This window comes from Sinocyclocheilus rhinocerous, unplaced genomic scaffold, assembly GCF_001515625.1.
Source record: "Sinocyclocheilus rhinocerous isolate Xijiao unplaced genomic scaffold, SAMN03320098_v1.1 scaffold53, whole genome shotgun sequence".
Classification (NCBI taxonomy): domain Eukaryota; kingdom Metazoa; phylum Chordata; class Actinopteri; order Cypriniformes; family Cyprinidae; genus Sinocyclocheilus; species Sinocyclocheilus rhinocerous.
Genome location: NW_015645538.1, coordinates 2,286,942 through 2,310,241, shown reverse-complemented (window position 1 = coordinate 2,310,241; position 23,300 = coordinate 2,286,942). Strand labels below are relative to the sequence as shown.

The 23,300-nt window shown below is 37.4% G+C and overlaps 1 protein-coding gene across 1 annotated transcript in view; it reads left to right on the top strand.

Moving 5' to 3' along the window:
* samd12 (sterile alpha motif domain containing 12) overlaps nt 1–23,000 on the top strand; it is an 89,556-nt gene extending 66,556 nt beyond the window's left edge. The window contains exon 5 of the mRNA XM_016509884.1: nt 20,681–23,000. Coding sequence (XP_016365370.1) covers nt 20,681–20,703 — 23 coding nt within the window. The 3' untranslated portion in view covers nt 20,704–23,000. The remainder of the gene's footprint in view (nt 1–20,680) is intronic.
* Nucleotides 23,001–23,300: the final 300 nt, after the last annotated feature.

Below are 23,300 nucleotides of genomic sequence, written 5' to 3'. Positions count from 1 at the left end.
AGTGGAATTGGAATCGGAAATAGAGGCATTTAAATCACTCCCTTTAGACTGAATTACCATCATACAAATGATGTACACTGCTGTATGAAGGTGTTGTCCTGATACAGTTTGTATAACCATGTAGCAGAGCTCTGTATATAATCCTTTCCCAAAACAAGAAAACTCAACAGGTCTCTTGGCATCCTCTCTTTTTGATTTGCACGCCAACTGCATTTGCTATATGCCAAACACCCTCTGTGCCAATCAAAAAGTGCTGTTTATATCTGGGTGTTCATTTTTGAGAACTCTTCCCCTAAAATATGAATAAGGGAGGAAATTCATTGGCACATGACCTTTAAGAGAGAAATCCTTCAGCGAGAGCCAAATGCTATTGACGAGAAGAGAAGGAGACAGAAAAATGCCTCAGTAGGAGCTTTTGAGAGCATTTAACATCTTCACAAAGCTTCTGCTGAAAAGACTGAGTGGTGGTCTCTGAGCTAAAGACCCCCAATCAGCCTGTCTATCCGAGAAAAGGAGGGCCGATTGTGATAATCGCTCCTTGTCTTTTACTCCCCTCCGGATAGTGTCATCAGTCCTTCACAGAATAACTGTCTAAACCCTCACCTTTCCTCTCCCCTCCCTCTATTCCTCCCCCTCTCCGCCATCCCTCCCGCATGGAGCAATCAAAAATGTGAGATGGATAACAGAGGGGTGGCAGGGCTTTTTTTTTGTGTGGTGGTTCCTCAGTGCTGTAATTTACAGTGGTATCACAGAGGCTGCCTATCAGTGCCCCCGTTTCGCAGTACATGAGGGGCTGCTTTTTACCTGGTCCCCGTGGAGGGTCCATCAAAGACCATGCGGTCCCTCCGAGAGTCATGCCAGCATTCATATAGACACCCCAGTCACTTCAAATAACATGGCATGGGATGACACACTGTGGAAGCATCTGGGAAGTTTAAAGGTACAGTTCACCAAAAAATTCTAATTCTGTCATCATTTACTCACCCTCATGTTTATCCAAACCCACATTACTTTCTTTCTTTTTGTTTTTCTGTGTGAGAAATTTAAAGACAGAAGCTTTTAACTGTTAAAAAGAATGCAAATGCATAAAACTATCATAAAAGTGATTCATACAAATCATAAACTATACCAAGTACTCTGAAACCATATAATAGCAATAATTCATGAGAGATTTGTAGCAATGTCCGATTTGTGAACAGATCATTCTGAATGATTTGCTTCAGAATTTGTCTAAATGATTTGTCTCAAAATTGCTCTGAATGATATGATTTAGAAACAGTCCAAATGATTTGATTATTGGTCTGAATAATTTGATTCAAAATTGATCTGAATGATTTTGATTCAGGACTGGTCTGAACAATTTGCTTCAGAATCGGTCTAAATGATTTGCTTCAGAATTGTTTAAATGATTAGCTTCATAATCATTCTGAATGGTTTGAGTCAATTCAAAGTCAGACTGACTGCAGTTAACACAAAAAATTCTAAAAAAAAAAAAATTCTAGAAAATTTTGGGAATTTTGGAAATGTTCCACCCCTTTGTAACTCTAATAACAACCCACTAAATATGATTTATAATATAGTAGTTAAAAGTATAATAATATATATTATAATATGTATAATAATAAAATTATACTTAATTTTTCACACAAAGCTATCATATGGATTCAGAAGACATGTCATAGGTATATACTGTATATACACACACACACATATATATATAGTGCTGGAGTCATATGAAAGACTTTTATGATAATTTCATGGTGCTTTTGTGTCATTTTGAAGCCTAAAAGCTTTAATTCTCCTTCGTTGTAATTGCATGGTTTGGAGGAGTGGGAAGAAGGAGATAATAATGTTCTCATAGTTGTATATTTTATAAAGGATAAATCTGTAATTGTGTGTGTTTGTGCAGATTAATATTTTTCTTCCACAAGACTGATTACAGTGCTAGAAAATATGTAGATTGAGGGTAAAAATACTTACAGAATGAGCTGCTGATTATGCTGAACCAGAAGCCATATGAGGACATTATAAAGATATACTCATGCCTCGCGTTGATTAGTAGCAGTCTCATGATCTGATGGCTTGGATGACCCCAGCACTAGGAAATAAAACTTAACTCAGTAGCCTCCCCACATAGAAACTAAAAACGTTATTAGGTAGAATGATGAGCAGAAGACCATCTACATCTGTCAGCATCTGCATAACTGCTGAATAAACGATGGTGGCTGATTACAGGCAATTTCTTAATTTCTGAGGGCAGCGCATAAATCATCAATGTTTGTGTTTCATAATTGCTGACATGCAAGCCAAAACCATCTTTTTCAGCCTACATAACTCAATTGAAAGCAGAAAGCGATGACAGTTTACCTTTGCCTGATGCCTGAAAGTGCTGCCTTGCGTTTTCAGCTGTGGGAGGTTCTTAGCGCTGTTTTTGATGTGCGGCTCCACGCAGGTCTAGCACTGCCCTCAAATGAGACTGTAATTGCGGAGTTGCTTTGAGAGATGGGTGGCTGAGATGCATAGAAGAAATAGTCTCTTAAACACTTGTCAAGTTGCCCTCCTCCAGCCCACCCACACCTTCATTAAGGTCTTGAGCAGTGGCAGCAATTATCAAACGCCGGCGAAGGCAGTCCTTGCTGGAGCAAGGGAAGATTGTCAGTAAAGTCCACACTGAATGGACTTCTCAAGCCGTACGGCTGACTCATCTAATCTGCGGCCTGTTTGTTTTGGTATCACAACTCTGCTTAATTAGATTTGCTAAGAAAAAGCAAATGACTGATGATCTAGCTGTGCATTTATTGAATGAGCACTGTGCAATGTCCAAACTGATTGCACTATATTTTATGTATAATCATTTTCTATTCTTAACTGTTTTAAATTCATTTTAAACCTCTTAAATCGATTTTTAAATCATTTTCAAAGTGTTTTAATTCCTTGTTTTATTGTTGTGATTTTTTTTATTATTATTTTCTTTTCTTTTATGTAAAGCACTTTGAATTACCATTGTGTATGAAATGTGCTATATAAATAAACTTGCCTTGCCTTGAATGGCCACATAGATGTAAAGTTGCAAAATGCATGGCTTTATGTGTTTACTGCTATTATGCTTTCCTTATCAGACGATTTCTTAAGAAAATTGCACTCTATGATATCAGCAACTCAATCTACAGAGTTTGTGGAGGCATTTGTAAGAAACCGGTATTTTCCTGCACAGTATTTCTGAGGCTTCCCTTCGATTCAGCATTGGAATAGTGGGACTCATATTCAAGCATGCGATTCATCCACAGCTGGAGTCTTTCTCTGAAACTGCCAGTGCACACAAATGATTATACTTTAAAATAATATTGGAGTTTCAAATAAATGTTTAGAATGAGCATGTTCGCATAATTACATCTATTGAAGTAAGAATGTGTAAAGACCGTTTACCTCATTTATACATACCATACCTTTTTACGTACTTTTATTACCTCATTTTTAGGTGGGGATCTTTAAGCTTAGGCTGAAAGGTTTTGCTCAATCCTGTTTATTAAGGGCAGTAAGGCACATCTGTCTACACATGTACAAATCTCCCATTCATGCAATGATGTATCAGTGGCATATATGTCGATTTGTGAATCTGTTTTTGATTGTAATTGCCATTATTACTGCTTTTAAAGGAAAATTCTGGGCTGGGTTCAAAACAAGTTAAGCTCAATGTTGATTCTTTCAGTTGCCACAGAAAAAAAATTGTGTTTACAGTTAAACCGTTTCAGTGGAAGTCAATCAGGCAAGGCATTACGGATAGTTTCTATTTTATTTTATTTTCACATTTTTATTTCCAATAAAAAGTCATCATGTTACTCACCCTCATGTCGTTCTAAATTTGTATTTTTGATAAACCTGTATGATTTTCTTTTTTTTGTTGTCCATATAATGAAACTGAATGGAGTTTAACACGGAAGCCAGGTTCTTCCACAGAATAAATTAAATTAAATTTTTTAAATTTTAGTATTCTCACAATAACACTTTTTTTGGCTTTACTCTTGAATGTGAATCACAATTTATCCTTACTCCTTTGACTTCCAATGTAAGTTTATGTAAATATTTTACACAAGTTTTTACAGAATAAGGGATGAAGCCTAATTAGATTTTCATTATAACAGACAGCATTTTAAAGATTAACTTGAAGGACACCCAGGGCATCCCTTCAATAAATATTTAAATGATTGATTGTATTTGAATATTGTTCTTCATAGTCACAAATTGTTGACTCCACTAACACCTAAAGTTATTTTCCCAATTTTTTCTTTTTTTCCCCAACCATCATTAAAATGTTGGACATCTCAGAAGCTCATATTGAGTGTGAATTATGCCATACTTCTCAAATTCGACTGACGAGGAAAGACAAACTCATTTTCCTCTCCCTTAATGAAGAGTGAAATCCTGCCATTTTTCGTTGCTGCTGCTGTGTGCCAACCCATCCTCCCTTCAGACGGAAGCGTTCCAAATACATTTGGAGAGCTTCAGCATAGAGGACTGATGAATCACCAAATAGAGATATTATATTTAGACAGACGCAAGCTGAATTTACACACAGAGCAAAATACTCAGACCGAATCATTGTTATTAATGTGCTGCTCATTAACTATATTTATGAATCTTTTGTTTATGCTTAGTTAATTTCTAATCACATAATACATAAATAAATAGTCTATTAGTGTTAGCTTTGACATTGGTGTTATGTTTGCTTCAATGAAAGTGGCATTGAGCATCACATATTATTATTTTCCACACTGCAATCGAAGATATTGTGCTTTTAACCGCTTAGATAAGTGTTAAATTACACTACACAGCCCTGCATCTTGAAAAACAAAATCTCAGATTCGACAAAAAAAGTCCCAATATTGCCTTTCCAACATGTACAGTTTTTTTCTTTTCACAAAAAAAGAATGAATACAATCTGCAAAGGTGCTGAGAATCTGTTCAAATACTCCTTTTAATAGCAAATAACTTTACGTAAATACAAGTTTATAAATAAATAAGCTGTTTTCACAAAATGTGTAATTTTTTTTTGTCACTCTTTGGGTATAGTAAAAAACCCACATATTGGTCATGTGCACAATTTTTTCTGTCAATGGCCATAATTCTGGTAATACAAGATGTGATTTTAAAACATTTCCGTGTTACTGGACATTTGGTCAACTCTTTACACTTGACCAAATTCCTGCAGGCGGCACAGTTTCTACACGGGAAACAGCCTTGTATATAAGCAGACTTTTTCCTCCTTACTACAAGGTTAGAATTACATAATTCTAACCTTGAAATCAGGATTAGTCACAAAAATATCTTCAGATTCATTCATACAAGTGAAAATCGGCTGAGAGTAGTACTTGAACCTGACTCAAAGGAAGAAAGGAATCGTGTCTTTGTGGCAGGTTTTTGTCTTTTCTGGTGATTAAGGGATAATAACAGGCTTCTTCACCTTATAAATAGTGGTCAAAAGCAAAAATGCTACAAAATGCACATCATATTTTGTGAAATGGTGTTGACATTCAAGATCAAAACAGGCACTGTTTTAGAAATTGGTGCCCCAAAGTTAGTAAGAAACAAGTATCGTATTTCATTCAGCAAATATGATGCAGGGTAGACTATGAATGGCGTAGACTCAACATTATGCAAAATTACCACCAGTTTGAGAACCACTGAAATAAACTCCTCCTACTGTTTATGAAGTCCACAAGAGCATAGCTCAAAGGGAACATTACCCCAGCAGCGTTCATTGGATCTGCCATGCTTGATTAGATGTGTTATTGAACTGATTTCCAAGCTGGAAATGAGTTGGCTTATTTTCATGGGCTTTTCTGATTTAAAGAGTAATTAGACATCTCTGGTATAGTTTATCTTTAGTTTGTGTGTGTGTGTGTGTGTCTGTGTGTGTGTTTGGTCTCGTAATACAATTGGGAGGAAAAATAATAGTATCAGTCCATTTCCGTATAGAAGAAAGTGATTAGCATTAGGTCCTAAAGAGAAAATGGATTTGAAACCATTTCCGCTTCACCAAGCTCTCCTGTTGCCCTTAAAGAAAATGTTTTTGCTGCTTAGGAGAGCAGGGAATGTGCTCTTTTGCTCCCTTTTTCTGTCTCTCCTTCTTCCTCTTATTCGTAGTACAGTAATTATGACTCTGGGGTAAATTCAATGAACAGAATTTAATTTAAAAGAAATATTTGTGTACAGCATCATTAATCCATCTAATGATGGAGCAGAGCATTATAATCAGGCGTGTATCCAGACGAGTGGTGATGGTTTAGGTACCTGAATTGGAGTGCTGAAGCATTATTATATTATCTAATTTTCATATTTTTAGTGGATCTGGTGCTAAAACATATGTAAATAATGCTATCAGTGGATACAATTCATTATTAAAAGCATTTATTCACCCGCATGTCATTCAAAACCTGGGTTTTGTCAGTGGGGTCAGTGTTGTTTTGGACCCCAGTAACTTTTACTGTATGAACAAAAACTATTTTCGTATATATCTTCTTTAATGTTCAACAGAAGAAAAAAGTCATGCAGGTTTGTAACAACATGAGGGTGAGTAAATGATGACAGAACTTAATTTCTGTATGAGCTGTCCTTTTAAACTACTTTCACACTGGGCCTTGATTCCTAGGAACAACTTTTATGGTAATTTTCTTTGTGAAACAGGCTTTAATGAATTTCCTCTCTCAATTTTGCAGTTTTTTTCCAAGGCACATACCGGGCGAAATCCAGGCGTTGTGTTCCGTGCAAATAAACTGTATTTGTCAATCACACATTTGACATCTGAATGGATTTAAGGGGAAGAGGAGGGGTAGGAGTTTGTATTCCTCCATGATTAGTCAGTGTAGCGTGGGTGTCTTATAAGGCAACAAATTCTGGGACTACTTGTTCCTCAATGTTTGAAATTAGTCATTGTGGATTGTGCAAATATTTTCTTTGCCTTTTCCGTTTGCTTTTTTGAGTAATTCAATCATAGCCGGGTGAGATTTACCTGGAGTCACCATGTTGAATAACACCACTGTCACTTACATTAAACATTTGTCATAATGCTGCTGCAATAAGCTGGAAGCTTTTTTCCTTCCATTACTGATGGATGAGACTGAAGTTATTATATTCAAAGTGGGAAAAATGATGTTGTCATGATGGCATGTGTTCCCCAGAGTCATTGCGCTGTCTTATTAATATTTATCATTCAGTTGTTTGGCACATGCCCTTATATGACCCAGCCCATAGAGCTGACAGCTGCTAATGTGTTTCAGAATCTACATACAATCTGGTAAACGCCGTATGCCATCCAGTGAGTAGTTTTCACTTGAGAGTTTTAAATTCTGTTTCTTATTTTTACTTCAATAATGGTGAAAGAATATAAAATAATTACTTCTTCAGGAAAAAAAGTTGTCTCCAGCATGTTGTCTAGACACTAAGCTGTTTATTGACTTAGTTCACTGTTGTATTTTTTTTAATTTTGTTCATCACTGTAGCTTTCATGGGGGACTTCCTGTTATAATGTGACCAAAGAATCTGTGTAATTAGGCCCAGACTTGCCCTGTGCAGAATTTCCGGCCTCTTGAAAACAAACCAGAAGGAAACAAGAGGAAAAAATGTAATCGTATGTAATGAAGCGATTCCAACACCCACATGCAAGCCACATTGTTCTGTCTTCTCCCAGACAAATTGATTTTTAGTTTAATTACTGACTGTAGAATGTGTTACATGAAGCATTAGGGCATGTAATAATGTGAGGGGAGGAAAGGTCTAGGAAGAAAGAGTAAGGTTTACTCTTCAAGATGGCTGCGTTTAGTAACATGTCCCATTGAATCTTTTCGATTATGTGTTTACACTGTAATAAAACCGAGTTATGACCTCAAACATTACAGTTGCCTGGCATTCATTATGATAGTTGAAACTTGGAAACATGTCGTATGAACAACCAGTCAGTAATGATACCAATTGAAGTTTTCTTGGAGCTTTGTAAAATTACGGTTGAACCACTGATATCACATGGACTATTTTACCGATGTCCTTGCTACGTTTCTGGACCTGGGAACATTGTAGTTGCATTTCTGTCTACGGAGGGTCAGAGAGCTCTCAGATTTTATCAAAAATATCTTAATTTGTGTTCCGAAGATGAACGAAGGTCTTAAGGGTTTGGAATGACATGAGGGTGAGTAATTAATGACAGAATTTTCATTTTTGGGTGAGCTAACCCTTTAAGAAAGATATCACTGAATGTAAATAAGTCATATGTGGATTCAGTTAGCGTTGTGATTGATTCAGTGAGTTGCTTCAGTGAAAGACTCATCAGATTGATACAAATTAGTAACTCTTGATTTCTTGAGTCTTTTCAAAAGATTTGGTAAAAGAATCAGTTCATAATATTTATTTGTTAGTGGTTCACACTAAGGCCCAATCCCAATTCTATTTTATACCCCTTCTCCTACCCCTACCCCTCCGCCTACCCCTTCCCTTTGTCCCTTGAAACAGAGTGTCAAGGGGTAGGGGTGAAAATATTCCCCTAAGAATTGGGACAAAAGGGTTTAGCGATTTCTAATTATTGAAATACTGCCCCCCCTCAATGTCTATGGTGGTTATCGTCCTGATCAGACATGGAAATATGTTGTGGCACTTTCGTGCGGTCTGTAATGCTATGATGTTAACGAACTTTAGTGATTTTTTGCAAACATTTCTTTGAATAACATGACCGTAAATATGAACTCACGATTGAATGTAACATAAAACAAATGATTACTTTTCATTAAAGTCTTTATTAATGCCAAAAATGCTCACATTTATGGTTCTTTTTGTTCGGTCGGGCAGCCATGTTGCCGCGGTAGCCGATTTACGCTGAGATAATTCATACCCCTTCGTTTGAAGTGTGGTCCTGAAAAATCTTTGTTTGAAGGGCTGTCTGGCCCTTCCCCTCCCCCTACCCCTCCAACCAAAAGAGAATCGAGACCCCCCTACCCCTTCACGTGAACGTGCAAAACGGAGGGGAAAGGGGAAGGGCTAAGGGGTAGAAATGGGATTGGGCCTAAATCTACCATGCTGCTTTGTTTGTTTGTTTCGCGTGTGGCTTTTGAGGATAACTCAATAAAAAAAGAAACATTTTCTTCCATTAATTAGGAGTACACAGTCATTTTCATTTAATTCAAACAGCAAACTCAATGGAGCTGTTCTGTTTTTTAAGAATATTTTTTAGAATATCAGTTTTTGATAAGAGTAAATTATGGTTTGTGGTAAACATTTACTTGAGGAGACTTTTCCTGTTTGTTTCCTCTCAACATACAGTAAATGTCACACAGCCATACCTGAAATGTGAATTTTGAAACCATTGCATGATTTTAAAAATGCAAGTTGCTAGCAAGAGCTTCAGCTATCCGATTCATCAAGTTTGTAAACTCACATACTTGCATAGTTGTGGTCTTTATGTAGCAAATGCCAATTGATATCTTGAGTGAGGATCTGCAAGGTCGAGGTAGATTGATAATGTAGTTAATATAGTCAGCTTTTGATCATAAATTTGTTTTAAATTCCGATATATTAGCAACTTTAAGGAAGTGACAACCTTCAGTTTGAACTTGAGCTTCATGATTTAATATCTTCAATAATAGTTTTACTAGATAACATCTCGTCAAATAAGTGGAAGTGCCAGAGAAAAAGGAAAAATACAATATCCTTTTCCCATATGAAAGATGTCCACTTACTCAGAGGGGTCATTACTCGCCAACGAACCTCAAGGTTATGAAGATAAATCACTTATTCAAAACATTAGGACTCCTTCCTGGACTAATTTCCTGGTCTCTGTGGTTCATGGCTGTTTAAAGTGTCGAGTCATCAAATTTAAGGACTCTTTTGAGAGTTTCATCCCTATCAACGAAAGGGTAATGAGATCCAGCACGGTTCACTTTTGGGGGGTTTTCCACTGGGTACAGTACCTGGTACCTGGTACTTTTTTTAGTACCACCTCGGTTGAGGTTCCAAGTGAACCGTACCGTTACCAAAACGTGACGTGTAAACTCTGCTGTTCACGGATTGGCCAGAGAATCGTCACTACCTGCGTCACTGAACTTGAGACACAAACACAACAGAACCGCTAGATTTAAATCAGCACAGCCAGCAAAGGATCGAACGCAACTGTTTTGAACGAAAATTAAGTGTCAGAATTATTTTATTTATTTTTAATTTTTTTGCAAATGCATGACTATATTTTAATATCTATTATTAAAAAAACTAACATTATAAGTGACCCTCATGGAAGATTAAATAAGAAAAAAGACATGTCATGAGCCCTTAAATCATTTTGGACAGCAGTTTCTGTGAAAGGACAAAGTATTGCATGTGGGCTGTGGCTAGTTATGTGTGTGTGTGTGTGTAGTGAAGAGAACTTGCCTCTGATAGTTTTCACATTTTTGGTGAAAATAAACGCTGATATTGGGCATTTAAAGCTGAAGATTTTTTGGTTAAAAATCAGAAAATCAATTATTAGCTAAAGCATGTCGAGTAACTCAGAAATCGGACAGGGCATCTACTTTATCCGGTGTAAACATCACCATTGAGCAAGCACGTAAAAATCATTGTTCAAAACTCTCCTTATCCCGACTCACAATGGTAAGCACATATAATAATCGATCATCCAAAAAGGCATCATGTTAAATCAAGTTAAAACAAAGACACCTCTTTCAGAGAAGAGTTTCAACAAGATTCTTCCCCAAAGAAAATTTCACACCTCAAATACTAGTTCAGTTAGGACCACTCCGTTTGATTAAGATTATTGTAGAGGTCCTGAACATTATTTTGGCGGCAGGCTTTGCTCTAAAGGGTTCAGATTCTGAGCTGTCCACAAGAAAACTTCACTGAGGTTTGAAACCTTCGAAGCCTAATGCAATTACCAGAATTTTTAATATGCAACAGATATAAAATTCCATGCAGAAGTGATACAGGTCTGTAAATGAAACTGGACCAGATTAAGCAACAATTAGCTGATAGATGATTACCGTGGACAAGACGCTAAGTGATCATGCCTGTATAAGGAGGAGTTGGGGATGGAGAAGGGTAAGCGCATGTCTGTGTAACAGACTATTGGCGCTTTTCCACTGCATGGTACGGCACGGTTTGGCTCGGTACGGTTCACTTTTGGGGGGTTTTCCACTGGGTACAGTACCTGGTACCTGGTACTTTTTTTAGTACCACCTCGGTTGAGGTTCCAAGTGAACCGTACCGTTACCAAAACGTGACGTGTAAACTCTGCTGTTCACGGATTGGCGAGAGAATCGTCACTACCTGCGTCACTGAACTTGCGACACAAACACAACAGAACCGCTAGATTTAAATCAGCACAGCCAGCGAAGGATCGAACGCAACTGTTTTGAACAAGCGCACCTTTTTTAACAACCAAAAAGTGGCTGTTTCGTTGTCTGTTGAGGAAGTATAGACGTTGCTCTCGTTGATAGCAAAGGAGCGGATCCAGCGAGAGCTTGATGGGGCGACGCGGAATGAAAAAGTTTTTCAGGAGTCGCGGCAATAGAGGTGGCGCAACTATAACGACATGTGAATAATCCCGCCCACTCTAAAGCGGTACTAAACTGTAGTGGAAACGCAAACCGAGTGTACCGTGCCGTTCCGTGCTGAGCCGAGTCCACGCAGTGGAAAAGCGCCAATAGATTCAGTAGTAGTAGATGATTCTCAAGGGCATTGGTGATGTTCACACAGTTTGTAGGTTAAATGTGAATGGAACATGAATTAGTGCCATTATTGTTTTATTTATTTAACATATTGATGTAACGTACACTAATATTCAAATTTTGGGGTTGATACGATTTTTAAATGCTTTTGAAAGAAGTCTCTTATGTTCATCAAAGCTGCATTTATTTGATGAAATATTATTACAATTTAAATAAAATATTATGAAATATTATTACAATTTAAATAAAAATTTTGTGTAGGAACCTTTTGTAAATATAAAGTCCAGAAAACAGCATTTATTTGAGTATTGGACATATACAGTCATGTAAAAAAGTTAAGACACTCTATTGAATTCCATGGTTTTCTGTATCAGGACATAATAAAAAATTATCTGGTCCTTGGCAGGTCATAACATTTGGAAAATAAAACCTCAACAACAACACATGACACATCACACCGTGTCATTATTTATTTAACAAAAATAAAGCCAAAATGGAAAAGCCACGTGTGACAAAGTTAGGACACCCTATGATTCAATTGCTTGTAGATTCATTTTTTGCAGTAATAACTTGAAGTAATAATTTTCTGTATGAATTTATCAGTCTCTCACATCATTCTGGAAGAATTTTGGCCCACTCTTCTTTACAACATTGCTCCAGTTTATATTCAAGTTTATGCACAGCTCTCGCCACAGCATTTCAGTCAGGATGAGGTCTGGACTTTGACTGAGCTATTGAAACACCTTGATTCTTTACTTGATTCTTTTCTTTTCAGCCCTTCTGTTGTAGATTTGCTGCCGTGCATGGGATCATTGTCCTATTGCATGATCCAATACTGGCCCAACTTTAGCTGTCGGACGGCTGGCCTCACATTTGACTCTAGAATTCTTTGGTATACAGAGGAGTTCATGGTCGATTCAGTGGCTGTGAGGTGCCCAGGTCCTGTGGCTACAAAACAAGCCCAAAATCATCAGCCCTCCACCAGCATGCTTGACTTTTGGCATGAGGTGTTTGTGCTGATATGCTCGTTAGGTTTTCACCAAAAGTGCTGCTGTGCATTATGGCCAAACATCTCCACTTTGGTCTCATCTGTTCAAAGGACATCGTTCTAGAAGTCTTATGGTTTGTTCAGATGAAACTTTGCAAACCTAAACCGTGCTGCCATGGTTTTTTTTTTTTTAGATAGAAGATGCTTTCTTCTGGCAAGCCTTCCAAACATGCCATACTTTCCCCATATTTTTCTAACTGTACTGTCATGAATTTTATAATTTAACATGTTACCTGAGGCCTGTAGAGTCTGCGGTGAAGTTCTTGGGTTGTCTGCCATTTCTCTGAGCTTTACATGGTTTGGCCTTGTGGTGAATTTCCTGGGATGTCCACTCCTGGGAGGATTGGTGTCTGTTTTGAATGTCTTCCACTTGTGAATAAACTTCCTCACTGTAGAATGATGGAAATGTTTGATGGAATTGGTCAAATTGTTTGCAAATAGCCGTAGTACTCTTCCCAGATTGATGGCAACAACAACTGTTTCTCTAAGATCATTGCTGATGTCTTTCCTTCTTGGCTTTGTGTTAACACACACCTGAAGGCTCCAGACCAGCAAACTGCCAAAACATCTGCTTTTAAAGAGGTGCTCACACTTGCTGAAGATCAGTTAATCAAAGGCATTTGATTAGCAGAGCCTGACGTACCCTCTTAATTCCTATGTTAACAGTAAGGGTGTCCTAACTTTGTCACACATGGCTTTTCCATTTTGGCTTTATTTTTGTTCAATAAATAATGACACTGTGTGATATGTCATGTGTTGTTGTTCATCTGAGGTTTTATTTTCAAAATTTTAAAACGTGCCAAGGACCAGATATTTTTTTCTTATGTCCTAATACAGAAAACCATGGAATTTAATAGGGTGTCCTAATTTTTTCACATGACTGTATATATAAATTTCTTTATTGTCACTTTTGATCAATTTTATGCACCCTTGCTGAATAAAATCTTGCTGACTTATATAGTGTATTTTCTTAATGACATGATAGATATAGGCATTATCTATATCTTATCATTCAGGTCCAGCAGCCATTCACAGTGTGACTTTTCTGCTATTGCTCACATTCACAATATGCTTTAAGACAACTGTGAGAAGCTCAAGGGAAACAAAAGAGACTTTATCTGCCGATTTTGATCTTTAGATCGTGTTTCTTTAGAAAAATCATCACTTACACACTATTTGATCTCGTATTTTGTAAAATTTGTTTCTACTGTTTGTTATTTTCACCTCCTTTTTTCAAGGATGCCTCTCGGGGAAAAAACGTCCCCGAGTTCGAGTTCTTTTCCTCATTTTTTTTAATGACAATAAACAACGTAGTTGGAATTTTGATTTTGGTTGTAATGTTTTGAAAGTCTGAGGTTCCGTGTTTATACGTGAGGTTTGTGGAAGGATATCGGTCTCAGGCAGAGGAAGTTCTTCTTCAGGAACACAATGCAGACAGGCACACTCAGGCTAAATAAATTATCTCGGGGCTATTTTTAAGCTAAAGTGTAAATGCAGTAATCCTCCAAGCAGGAGCTGAGAAGAGCCTAAATCCAGTGGCAGATCAGGGAATATTCCTCATCTCTGCTCAATCTCTCCCCCTCTCTCGTACTTTGTGTGTCATCATTCTCATTTTAAATTAGGGATGGTGTTTTTATTCCCTCTCATGTGAACGCTGAATGTAAATTCCATTAAAAATATCTGTACCACACACATCGCAAAAGAACAATTGAAGTTAATTGATTAAATATTAAAAGACAGTTAAAATGTCATTGCAATTGTCAGAGACAGATTGGGGAATTCGCTAAAAACTCACTCCCTGATAGCATTGTTGAGGACCCAATTCACTAAAGGAATCTAAATATGTCTACCGTTGTTCTGCTTTTTTTAATCATTTGTTGAATTATGGATCACCTGCTTTTAATAGACACTAATAGCACAAGGTGAAATCTATAGGCATTATATACATATGTGCACTGAAAAGAATGACACTCACTTTATTTAAACACAACACAGTACTATTTTAGTATACATTTCAAATGGATTGCAGGTGGTTTGTGAACAAAAAAGTGGTGCAACGTTTTTAACATTTACCCCTGACCGTTCCTTTGTGGCTGTTGCACCTTCTTTATAGAGTTTGTTGTAGTTTTGTGTAAGATTCAGCCTTTACTAATGAAATCTAATAGCGCATAATGGCGTGCTGTTAATCATCAGCTGAAGGTTGGTTTTACAAGGTTAACGATGGCTGGGAGAGTGTATTCTCATGTGGGCTCAGGTCCTTGGGTATTTATCAATGTCAGTTAAGGGCGAGCGGCATGCTCCATTGAAACTGCGGCCATAAACTGCTACAGCATCCCTATTGGAAAAGTTACAAAGGTCTTTGGAACCATTCATGGACTTTTTGTAAAACTTGTGAGAAGCTGTGCTAAGTTTTTGCATTTGATTTTTAATGTTTTTCTGTTTTTATTTTAGTAATTTGCATCGTCTTACAGTAACAATTGCTTATAGTCATGAATCTCTAGATGGTGCAGGCTGATAGGTCCTTTAAATGCAGTCTGCTAGCAATCACATCATTTCCTACACTGATTCTACTGATGAGACTGTTGCTCAGCATTTAAATAGTCAGGTTCAGTGTTCGCTGTAAGCTGGTCCTGCTGTGAGCTATCAGAGTTTCTCCTAAACCCTCCACTTCCCCCAGCTCCACCTGTCTAGATCTGTGACAGGATTTATGTATGCCTAAGTTCTATGTATAAAGAATTTACCATATATATGAGAAAGAAAAGTAGAGAAACTAGGAGAGTAGGCTGTAGAAGTCTAATTTTGTTCATCCCCTCCTCATCATTTCATGATTCGCAAGTCTTCACTGCCTTGTGGCCTGCAAATCATAGGATACTGTTGTGCAGGAGAGAGGAGTAAAGGCATGGGAGATGCACAGGCATTTGATGTGAGGCACAACAGAGCAAATGACTACATAAATAGACCCATTTATTTCACCTAGTACATATACGGCGATCTTTTGTTTGTTGTTGGAAATCAGGGCAGAGAGAAGAAAACTTATAAGTTGCAGCAGAACAGGACGACCTATTTACGCCTTTGCAGTGTACAAGGAAGAATGCATTGAACATGTTGTACTTACTGTAAATGTGGTAGTCTGTAAATGTTTTTTCCTTGCATGCAGAACTATACAGGGTACAGTGTGACAGATGGGACCTGTGGACAAAAATATATATGTGTGAACAGAACAGATGCTGCATTAGGGTGTAACTAGTCATGCGGACATCAATTCATCAAATTCAAATCTCTTGAAAATGAACCTCATATGACATTTTGAGGATGAAGTGATCACGTTATTATTTGAAAATGAATGAAAAATTGGCATTCCAGCCATGCTAAAATACATATTATTGCTTCAAGCTGAAATTACTCTGTAGGACGATCTTTTATTATGGAATTTATGTATGGGTCACGAGCTTGATGGGGCTTCTTTAATGTGCTATTTTTTATATAGTTAATAATTTATATTAACTGTGATACAATTTAAAAGTTTGGGGGTAAGATTTTAAAAAGGATGCGTTAAATTGATGAAAATTGACAGTAAAAAGATTTGTAATGTTACAAAAGACTTCTGGTTTTTTTTAATATAAAATGCTGGGTTAAATACAACACGGCACTGGGTAAAATATGCATTTTTTTTAGAGTGTACAAATACTGTTCTTTTATTAATTTTTGATAATTTGTACTGAAATAATAAGCAGCAAAAATGGTTTTCAACATTGATAATTATAAGAACCATTATTAATAATTGAGAACCAGTAATAATTGAGCATCAAATCAGCATATTATTTTTCTACTAAAAACAGTAATGGCTGCTGAAAATTCAGCTTTGCCATCACAGGAATAAATAACATTTTAAAATATTATTTTAAATTGTAATATTTAACAATATTACTGTTTTCACTGTATTTTAAACAAATAAATGCGACATTGGTGAACCTTCAAAAACATAACATTTTTTCAACCCCACATTTCAAATGTTAGTTTAGGTTACATCAATATGTTAAACTAATTGCACTGATTCATGTTCCATTCACATTTAAGCAGTACACTCTCCACTGCTGCAGTTTCTGATCCAATCAAATGGGAAAGAATAGAACTACAATAATCTAACTTCAGAGTTTGTGAGCATTGCCTCGGGCCATTTGCCGAAACAGAAGTTGTGCATGTCAGAGACATCGTAGAACCCTTCCAGTCGTCCAATCAGACCACATCTTGGCTGTACTACAAAGGTAAGAGCTGTCAATTTTTGGTGGAGCTGCAAAAGCTCAGGGTTATGTTAGGCAAGGAGGAGAATCTGGCGTTGAGGCAGGCGAGGGTTGTGCTCTGATTCAATAACACTGGTAAGAACTCATTATGAATGCATAGGTAGCCTCCAGCTTCTGTTTCTCCTGAGCTTTCCAGGATTCCTGACGCTCCATTTTTCTCTCTCTTCCTCTCCACTCTCTCCCACACCATTCTCATAGCTCCTCGACTGTGATGTATTTGAATCCGATCTATCGTTTCGACTAATGCTGAGAAAAACTGATGTGGAATAGAAAAGAGAAAAGATCTAATGTCATCTTTTTCCCCCTTTAATGTGCTATACATCACATCAAGGAAAGGTTGCATTGATAAACATCTGGTTCTTTTGTTAGGGGTTCAAGTATTTTATAGAAGCAGTCTTGCTGCACTGAATCCAAGCTACAGGGATGCAGGTTTTTCATCGAGAGCCCAGCAGCATGAGCAGATCTCATTGTTTCAGAATTGCCTTGCACAGAGAGACAGAGAACGGAGCGGGTCCGCGGTACAGTTCTCCCGCTGTCACATTCAGCCTGTGATAATTAATCAGAGAGAAGAGAATGAATCAAAAGAACGGAAAAGGGGAATGACTCATTTGCAGTGTTTTTTTGTAATTCTCAGCTCTTGTTCAGTCTGGCTGAGATCGCTCTGTTAAACGGTATCCGTTGAAATTGTGATATAGTGATACTGTTCTAGTTTCAGACATCCAGGTTCAAGGTTGACAGAATCATTTTCAGCAGAAGAAATACAATAGACCATTTTTGATACAATTAAGATTGCATGATCTGAAATTGCATTTAAAACCCCTTACAAAAATATTACTATTATGTGGTGATGGTACTGAATGGTTACCATATTTATATACCAATCTGGCTTCTCAAGAATACCTTGGTACTACCAAGGCAAATGTCCATAAATATATATATATGTGTGTGTGTGTGTGTGTGTGTGTGTGTGTACCTACTTAACTATATTTTGGGGACAAATTTGTACCCAAAAGTGAGCTAAACCTGACAAAATCTGCAAAAACTTCCCTTTGGGGATGTCCTCATTTGTAAAACTGCAGAAAGTTTTCTGTAAGGGGTAGGGTTGGTGTAGGATGATAGAAAATACAGTTTGTTCAGTATAAAAACCATTACGCCTATGGAATGTCCCCATTTAGATAGCTAAGTAAACGTGTGTGTGTGTGTACACTTTTTAAAAAGTGTATTTACAGGCTACTTTAATCCAACACTTACAAGTATCAAGAAATACCATGCTACTACCATATTGTTTGACATTTACCACAGTGGTTTTAAGGTGTTTTTATAAGTACCTCTGAGTATCTTGTAAATAGCAAATTTTAAAAGTACCATAGTATTACCTTCCCTTACAAAAATTAACCATGATTTTTATTATAGTAAAACTGTAGGATCCATGTTTTTTGGCGTATTGATTACGATTTGTATAACCACATTTTTACCATGGTTACTATGGTTTAACTATAGTAACCATGGTTTATTGGTTTTATTTGTAGTAAAACCATGGTTAATTTTCTTAAGTGTTGGTATTGCCACAGTGCTTTTTTTGTGAAGGAAAAACCTTGGCAATAATATTCAAAAGACCATTGTGGTATATGGTATCAGATACCATGAATGATTTCTGTTTTCTTATTTACATGGTACTCCACATTAATTTCAGCAAAGCACTATGGTAAATGTTCAGATCCATGGAACTGGAACAATGGAACTGTAAAAAAATGCCACAGTATATTTTTTTTCATAAGGGTAGCATCCATAAAATACATGGTATTGCTATGGTACTTGTTACTTTTTTGTTAGTGAAGATGTCTGTACTGTACATCAATTTTATTCAGTTTTTTCTATCATGTTGATGGCCGTAGAGCAGTACCCTTTGGCTAGATGTAGAGATGATTGTGTTTGTTTGTGTGTGTGTGTGTGTGTGTGTGTGTTGTTGTGTGTCTAAATATGTACCTGTCTCTGTGCAGCATGTCAGCACTCCTTGGCAAATTGAAGGAAAATTCCTGACCTTGATTTGCAACAAACAAAAACAAAAAACGGGCGGCTTTATCATTCAGCTGAACCTCCAGAGCCACCTCCCTCTTCCCCCTTTTTCAACAACAGCGTCGTATGCGGCTGTTTGGGATGGAGAGCCTGTGTACGCTGCTTTGACAGCTTGTCAGGCTACCCCATGATAATGAATTTCAAATGCTGTGTGTGTGTGTGTGTGTGTGTGTGTGTGTGTGTGTGGATGCTTTAATACAAGCTATAACACACCGTGATTCATACATAAGGTTTATTATGGTAAATTCATACTCATACCACTATCTGAATGTCACAGATGTCACATGCCAGTTAAATCGTGATGCATATCGTACTTTGCTTTTGGCTCTTCATTTTTCTTTGTCTTTTCTCTCTTCTCCCTCTTTCTCTTCTAAAGGTCAGATGAGCTTCTCTGTGATACTGAATGCTGGGATAGCGCCTCTGCTTTCGATTCACCACTGTAACCATTCGATTCACCATTTTGTGTTTTCTTTCTCTTCCTCTTTTTCCATCTTCTTGCACTCTGTCTCTTTTATTCTCTTTTCCATCTGGACTCTTTTTATGTACATATCAGTTCATTCGTTTGTTTCTACACATGTGCTTTATGTTCTTCCCCTCATTTTTATTCCCCCTTAGTATGTACTTCTCATTTAATTTCCATCTCTCTCCAGAGGATGGTTTTATTGCTCAGAGGTTTTCCTTTCATGAGACTTTAATAGGGTTTTCAGATATGTTTCAATTATCAACATCATCTCAGATGTTTCACATAAAATTCTCCTTTAGGAGAATAAAAATAGAAGCAAATTGTTGACAGTGAGAATATAGAGCTGTAATGTGGCGTTAATTTAATATAAAATATAATCTTATTTTAATATTGAATATAATATACTACTAATTAATACTATTCATTTCTAGTAGTTGTTTGATGAGAAATATTTGAGTTCATCTTGAAATATCTATTGACCGAAGGTTTTAGCATCTTGACAAAACTGAGTGCATCTTTTTATACATAAATCTGATGAATAAGTGGGACATTGTTGAGATATTTTCTGCTCCACTAGAGTAGTGAGAATAGGGTTCTTTTTCTCAGTAGGAAAGTCTTCTTTTGCTCTACATTTTATTTTAATTGGGCTTTTAATGCTTAAAAAACTCTTTTATTGCTTAATGCATAATGACATTAAGGTTTTCTACTTGATGTTAGAACATTGCAGAGTTTTTCTCTCATTCAGGAGGTCATAATTCATACTAAAGGTGTTCAGTGGTGTTCAGTTCTGGGCTTTATGCAGGCCGGTCAAGTTCTTCCACTCTAAACTCTATATGGACCTCGCTGTGTCATGGGACTGAAAGGGCCCCTGTTTTGTCTTCACTGGAATTTGGAAGTCTAGCCAAACCCATTAATTAGAGGGCACATACTTTTGGCCAAGTATCGTATTAAAGATATCTTATTTACGACAATCCTCCACTCGCTTATTCTCAGCAATCTCCTCTGAAATTTCTCTGTATTAATTTTCTGTCCATTGTTTGTGTTTGTGTTCCTCTCTCATGTCTTTTCTCCCTTCTGTGTTTTTCCTCTGCAGCCTCTCTGGAGAGTTCACCGTAACTTGAGCGTTCCAGGAGATCCTCCGTTCCTTGTCCATCTTCTCAGACGTCCACAGCACACACCAGACTGCGGTCTTCCTTCAGTCTACTTCTCTCAAAACTCTCCTAAAGCAGATCTAGACCCTCCCTCTGATCAAAACAATCCTAAAAAGGACCCAACTGATCTTCAGTAGCTCTTTACAGCATATCAGTTCCAAATTCGAAGAATCGCCTGGACTACTGATGTTCCCTTTTGGACAATGTAAAAGACTTGCTGCTGAATTGTCTTGTTTGTTGTATGTAATCCTGAAGTGTAGCACTTTAACCTCTTTCTTCCTGCCAGTGTTCAGCACACAGCCTGTTAGCAAATCTGACTAGCATGATGTTCAATGACATGCCCTGGACTTCCTGCAGATAGATAGATCTATCTATCTATCTATCTATCTATATCTATCTATCTATCTATCTATCTATCTATCTATCTATCTATATCTAGGTAGCTAGGTAGATAGCTGTCTGGCTAACTAGCTATCTAAATGGGTAGCTATCTAGCTAATTAGCCATCTATAGCTAACTTGTCTGTCTATCTATTTAGTTAGCTAGCTAGCTAATTAGCTCTCTGTATAGCTAACGTGTTTATCTAGCTAGCTATCTGTTATTGAAATATACATTTATAGCTAGCTATGCAGCTTATTAGCTATCTAGATAGGAAAACAAGCTGTCTAGCTAGCTTTCTTTACCTGTAAACATTCGAAATAGCAACATGTGGACTCCACCCTTTGCACGTCTAAATATTACTTGTCTTTTCCTCTCTCTTGTGTCTGCCGTCTCTTAGTATAATGTAAACCGTCTGGTCGGCTTGCTTGGTTAGTCGTCTTTATGTCTTTGTATGTCCCCGAGCTTGAATTCCTTCGCCATCCATCAAAAGCTGAACTGAACTGCACTGTGACTGTGACCAGGTCTCTTAAAAAGACAAGCTCACCCTTCCACAGGGAGCTGTGTTCCACCCCAAATCCTTCTTTCATTGCCGGACCAAATGCATTATACTGTCATCTCTTGATCCGGAGCCAATCTTGGAGTTCGGCTCATGGTGGAATTCAATTAGAAGGCAGGATGAAGCAACTGAGCTCGGAGCTGTGAAACTGCAAAGAATCAGAAATGGGAGACGATTCTTCTTTCTTTTTTTTGGTTATGAAGGCAGGAGAAAGAAGGGGAAAAATAGATGACATGTCTCTCTGAAGTCTCATCCTGCCACTGGGAGAGACAGGGAAAGGAAGGGAATGTACTTTTAGGCATGGAACGGCATTATTAAAAAGTGTATAAACCAGACAGAGTGTTATTTTGGAGAAAAGAGGATGCAAGATGCCTGTCACTAGGAGCCTTGAACTTTCCATTCACTGTATCTTTTTGAATAGAAATCCTCACAAAGGCATCACTGTTAATATGACATGGCCATTCACTGTTACCTTTTTAACTTGGAAGCACATGGAAGTACTGAAGCAAATGAACTGTGTCTTTGTACCCTTTGATCATTGTCACCTTTGTATCAAACCTCCATTACTTACAAGAGCCTCAGGCATCAACAAGGCTTCTCACCACAAAGAGACTTACCACAATTGTAGCATGACTCCGCAATATTGCACACCTTCCACAAAGGTGCCGACACGGTCGCCGATAAAAGTCCATGACAGCGCAGACCCGCCATTGATTACCCAGAGTGGCTCCGGTTGTTTTTTAGGGCTACAGTAATAGGTTACATGCTGCCGATCGTAGCATCCGGCCATGCCTATGATGGAAGGTTTGCCTTACAAGATGCTTTAGATTGCAATGAGATCCAAAAATTGAGTGCTATCGATTAGACCTTGTCGATTAGATCTCATATTGGCTCTTGTCTGGCTCACAGGATGGAGTCAATAGTGGGAATCTGGGGAAAAGCATGTTCCAATTAAAAACTAGCTACCATTTCATGCCTTTGTGGGGCCTTGGTGTTTTTTATAGCTTAGAGAGGGCTCAACGCCAGAGGCTTTTGATGACTGAGGGAACTTGTGAAGGGCTGAGAGGGTGAAAACTGAAATGGTCATTGGTTTTATAGCTGCTAAACTAGTATAGATCTCACTATATAGAGAATTTGTGGTTCCTTAGAGAGATGTTTTTAAAAGGAAATCACATTTTGACTCAAAATGGGTTTGTCTTGGACAGAGCCATAGTAGGAAGTGACAAACATTACGCAAGCAACTCTATATCAGCTCTAAACGACACTGAACGAGAGTTTGTGTTCTATTCATGTGGATTAGATTATTAGATGGCAAGATGTTCACCCACGAGGGGTTTGTTTTTGATGTGAACTTTATGAGACCATCTCATGGTACATTAACCGCAGAGTTCAAGTCAATTCAAATTGTTCAGCAAAAACTCAATAGCTGCATACTGTCGATTCAGACTCTTAGTTCGCCTTAGGGTGTTTTTGTTATTTTCTAAGAAAAGTGCATAGGAATTATTGAATTTTTTAAAGATTAAATTTTATAGCATATACTACAGCTGTACAATATACTAAAATTGTGTTTGATAATCACATAAAAAGATACATAGTAGTACTTATTAAAAAAAATATATATAATG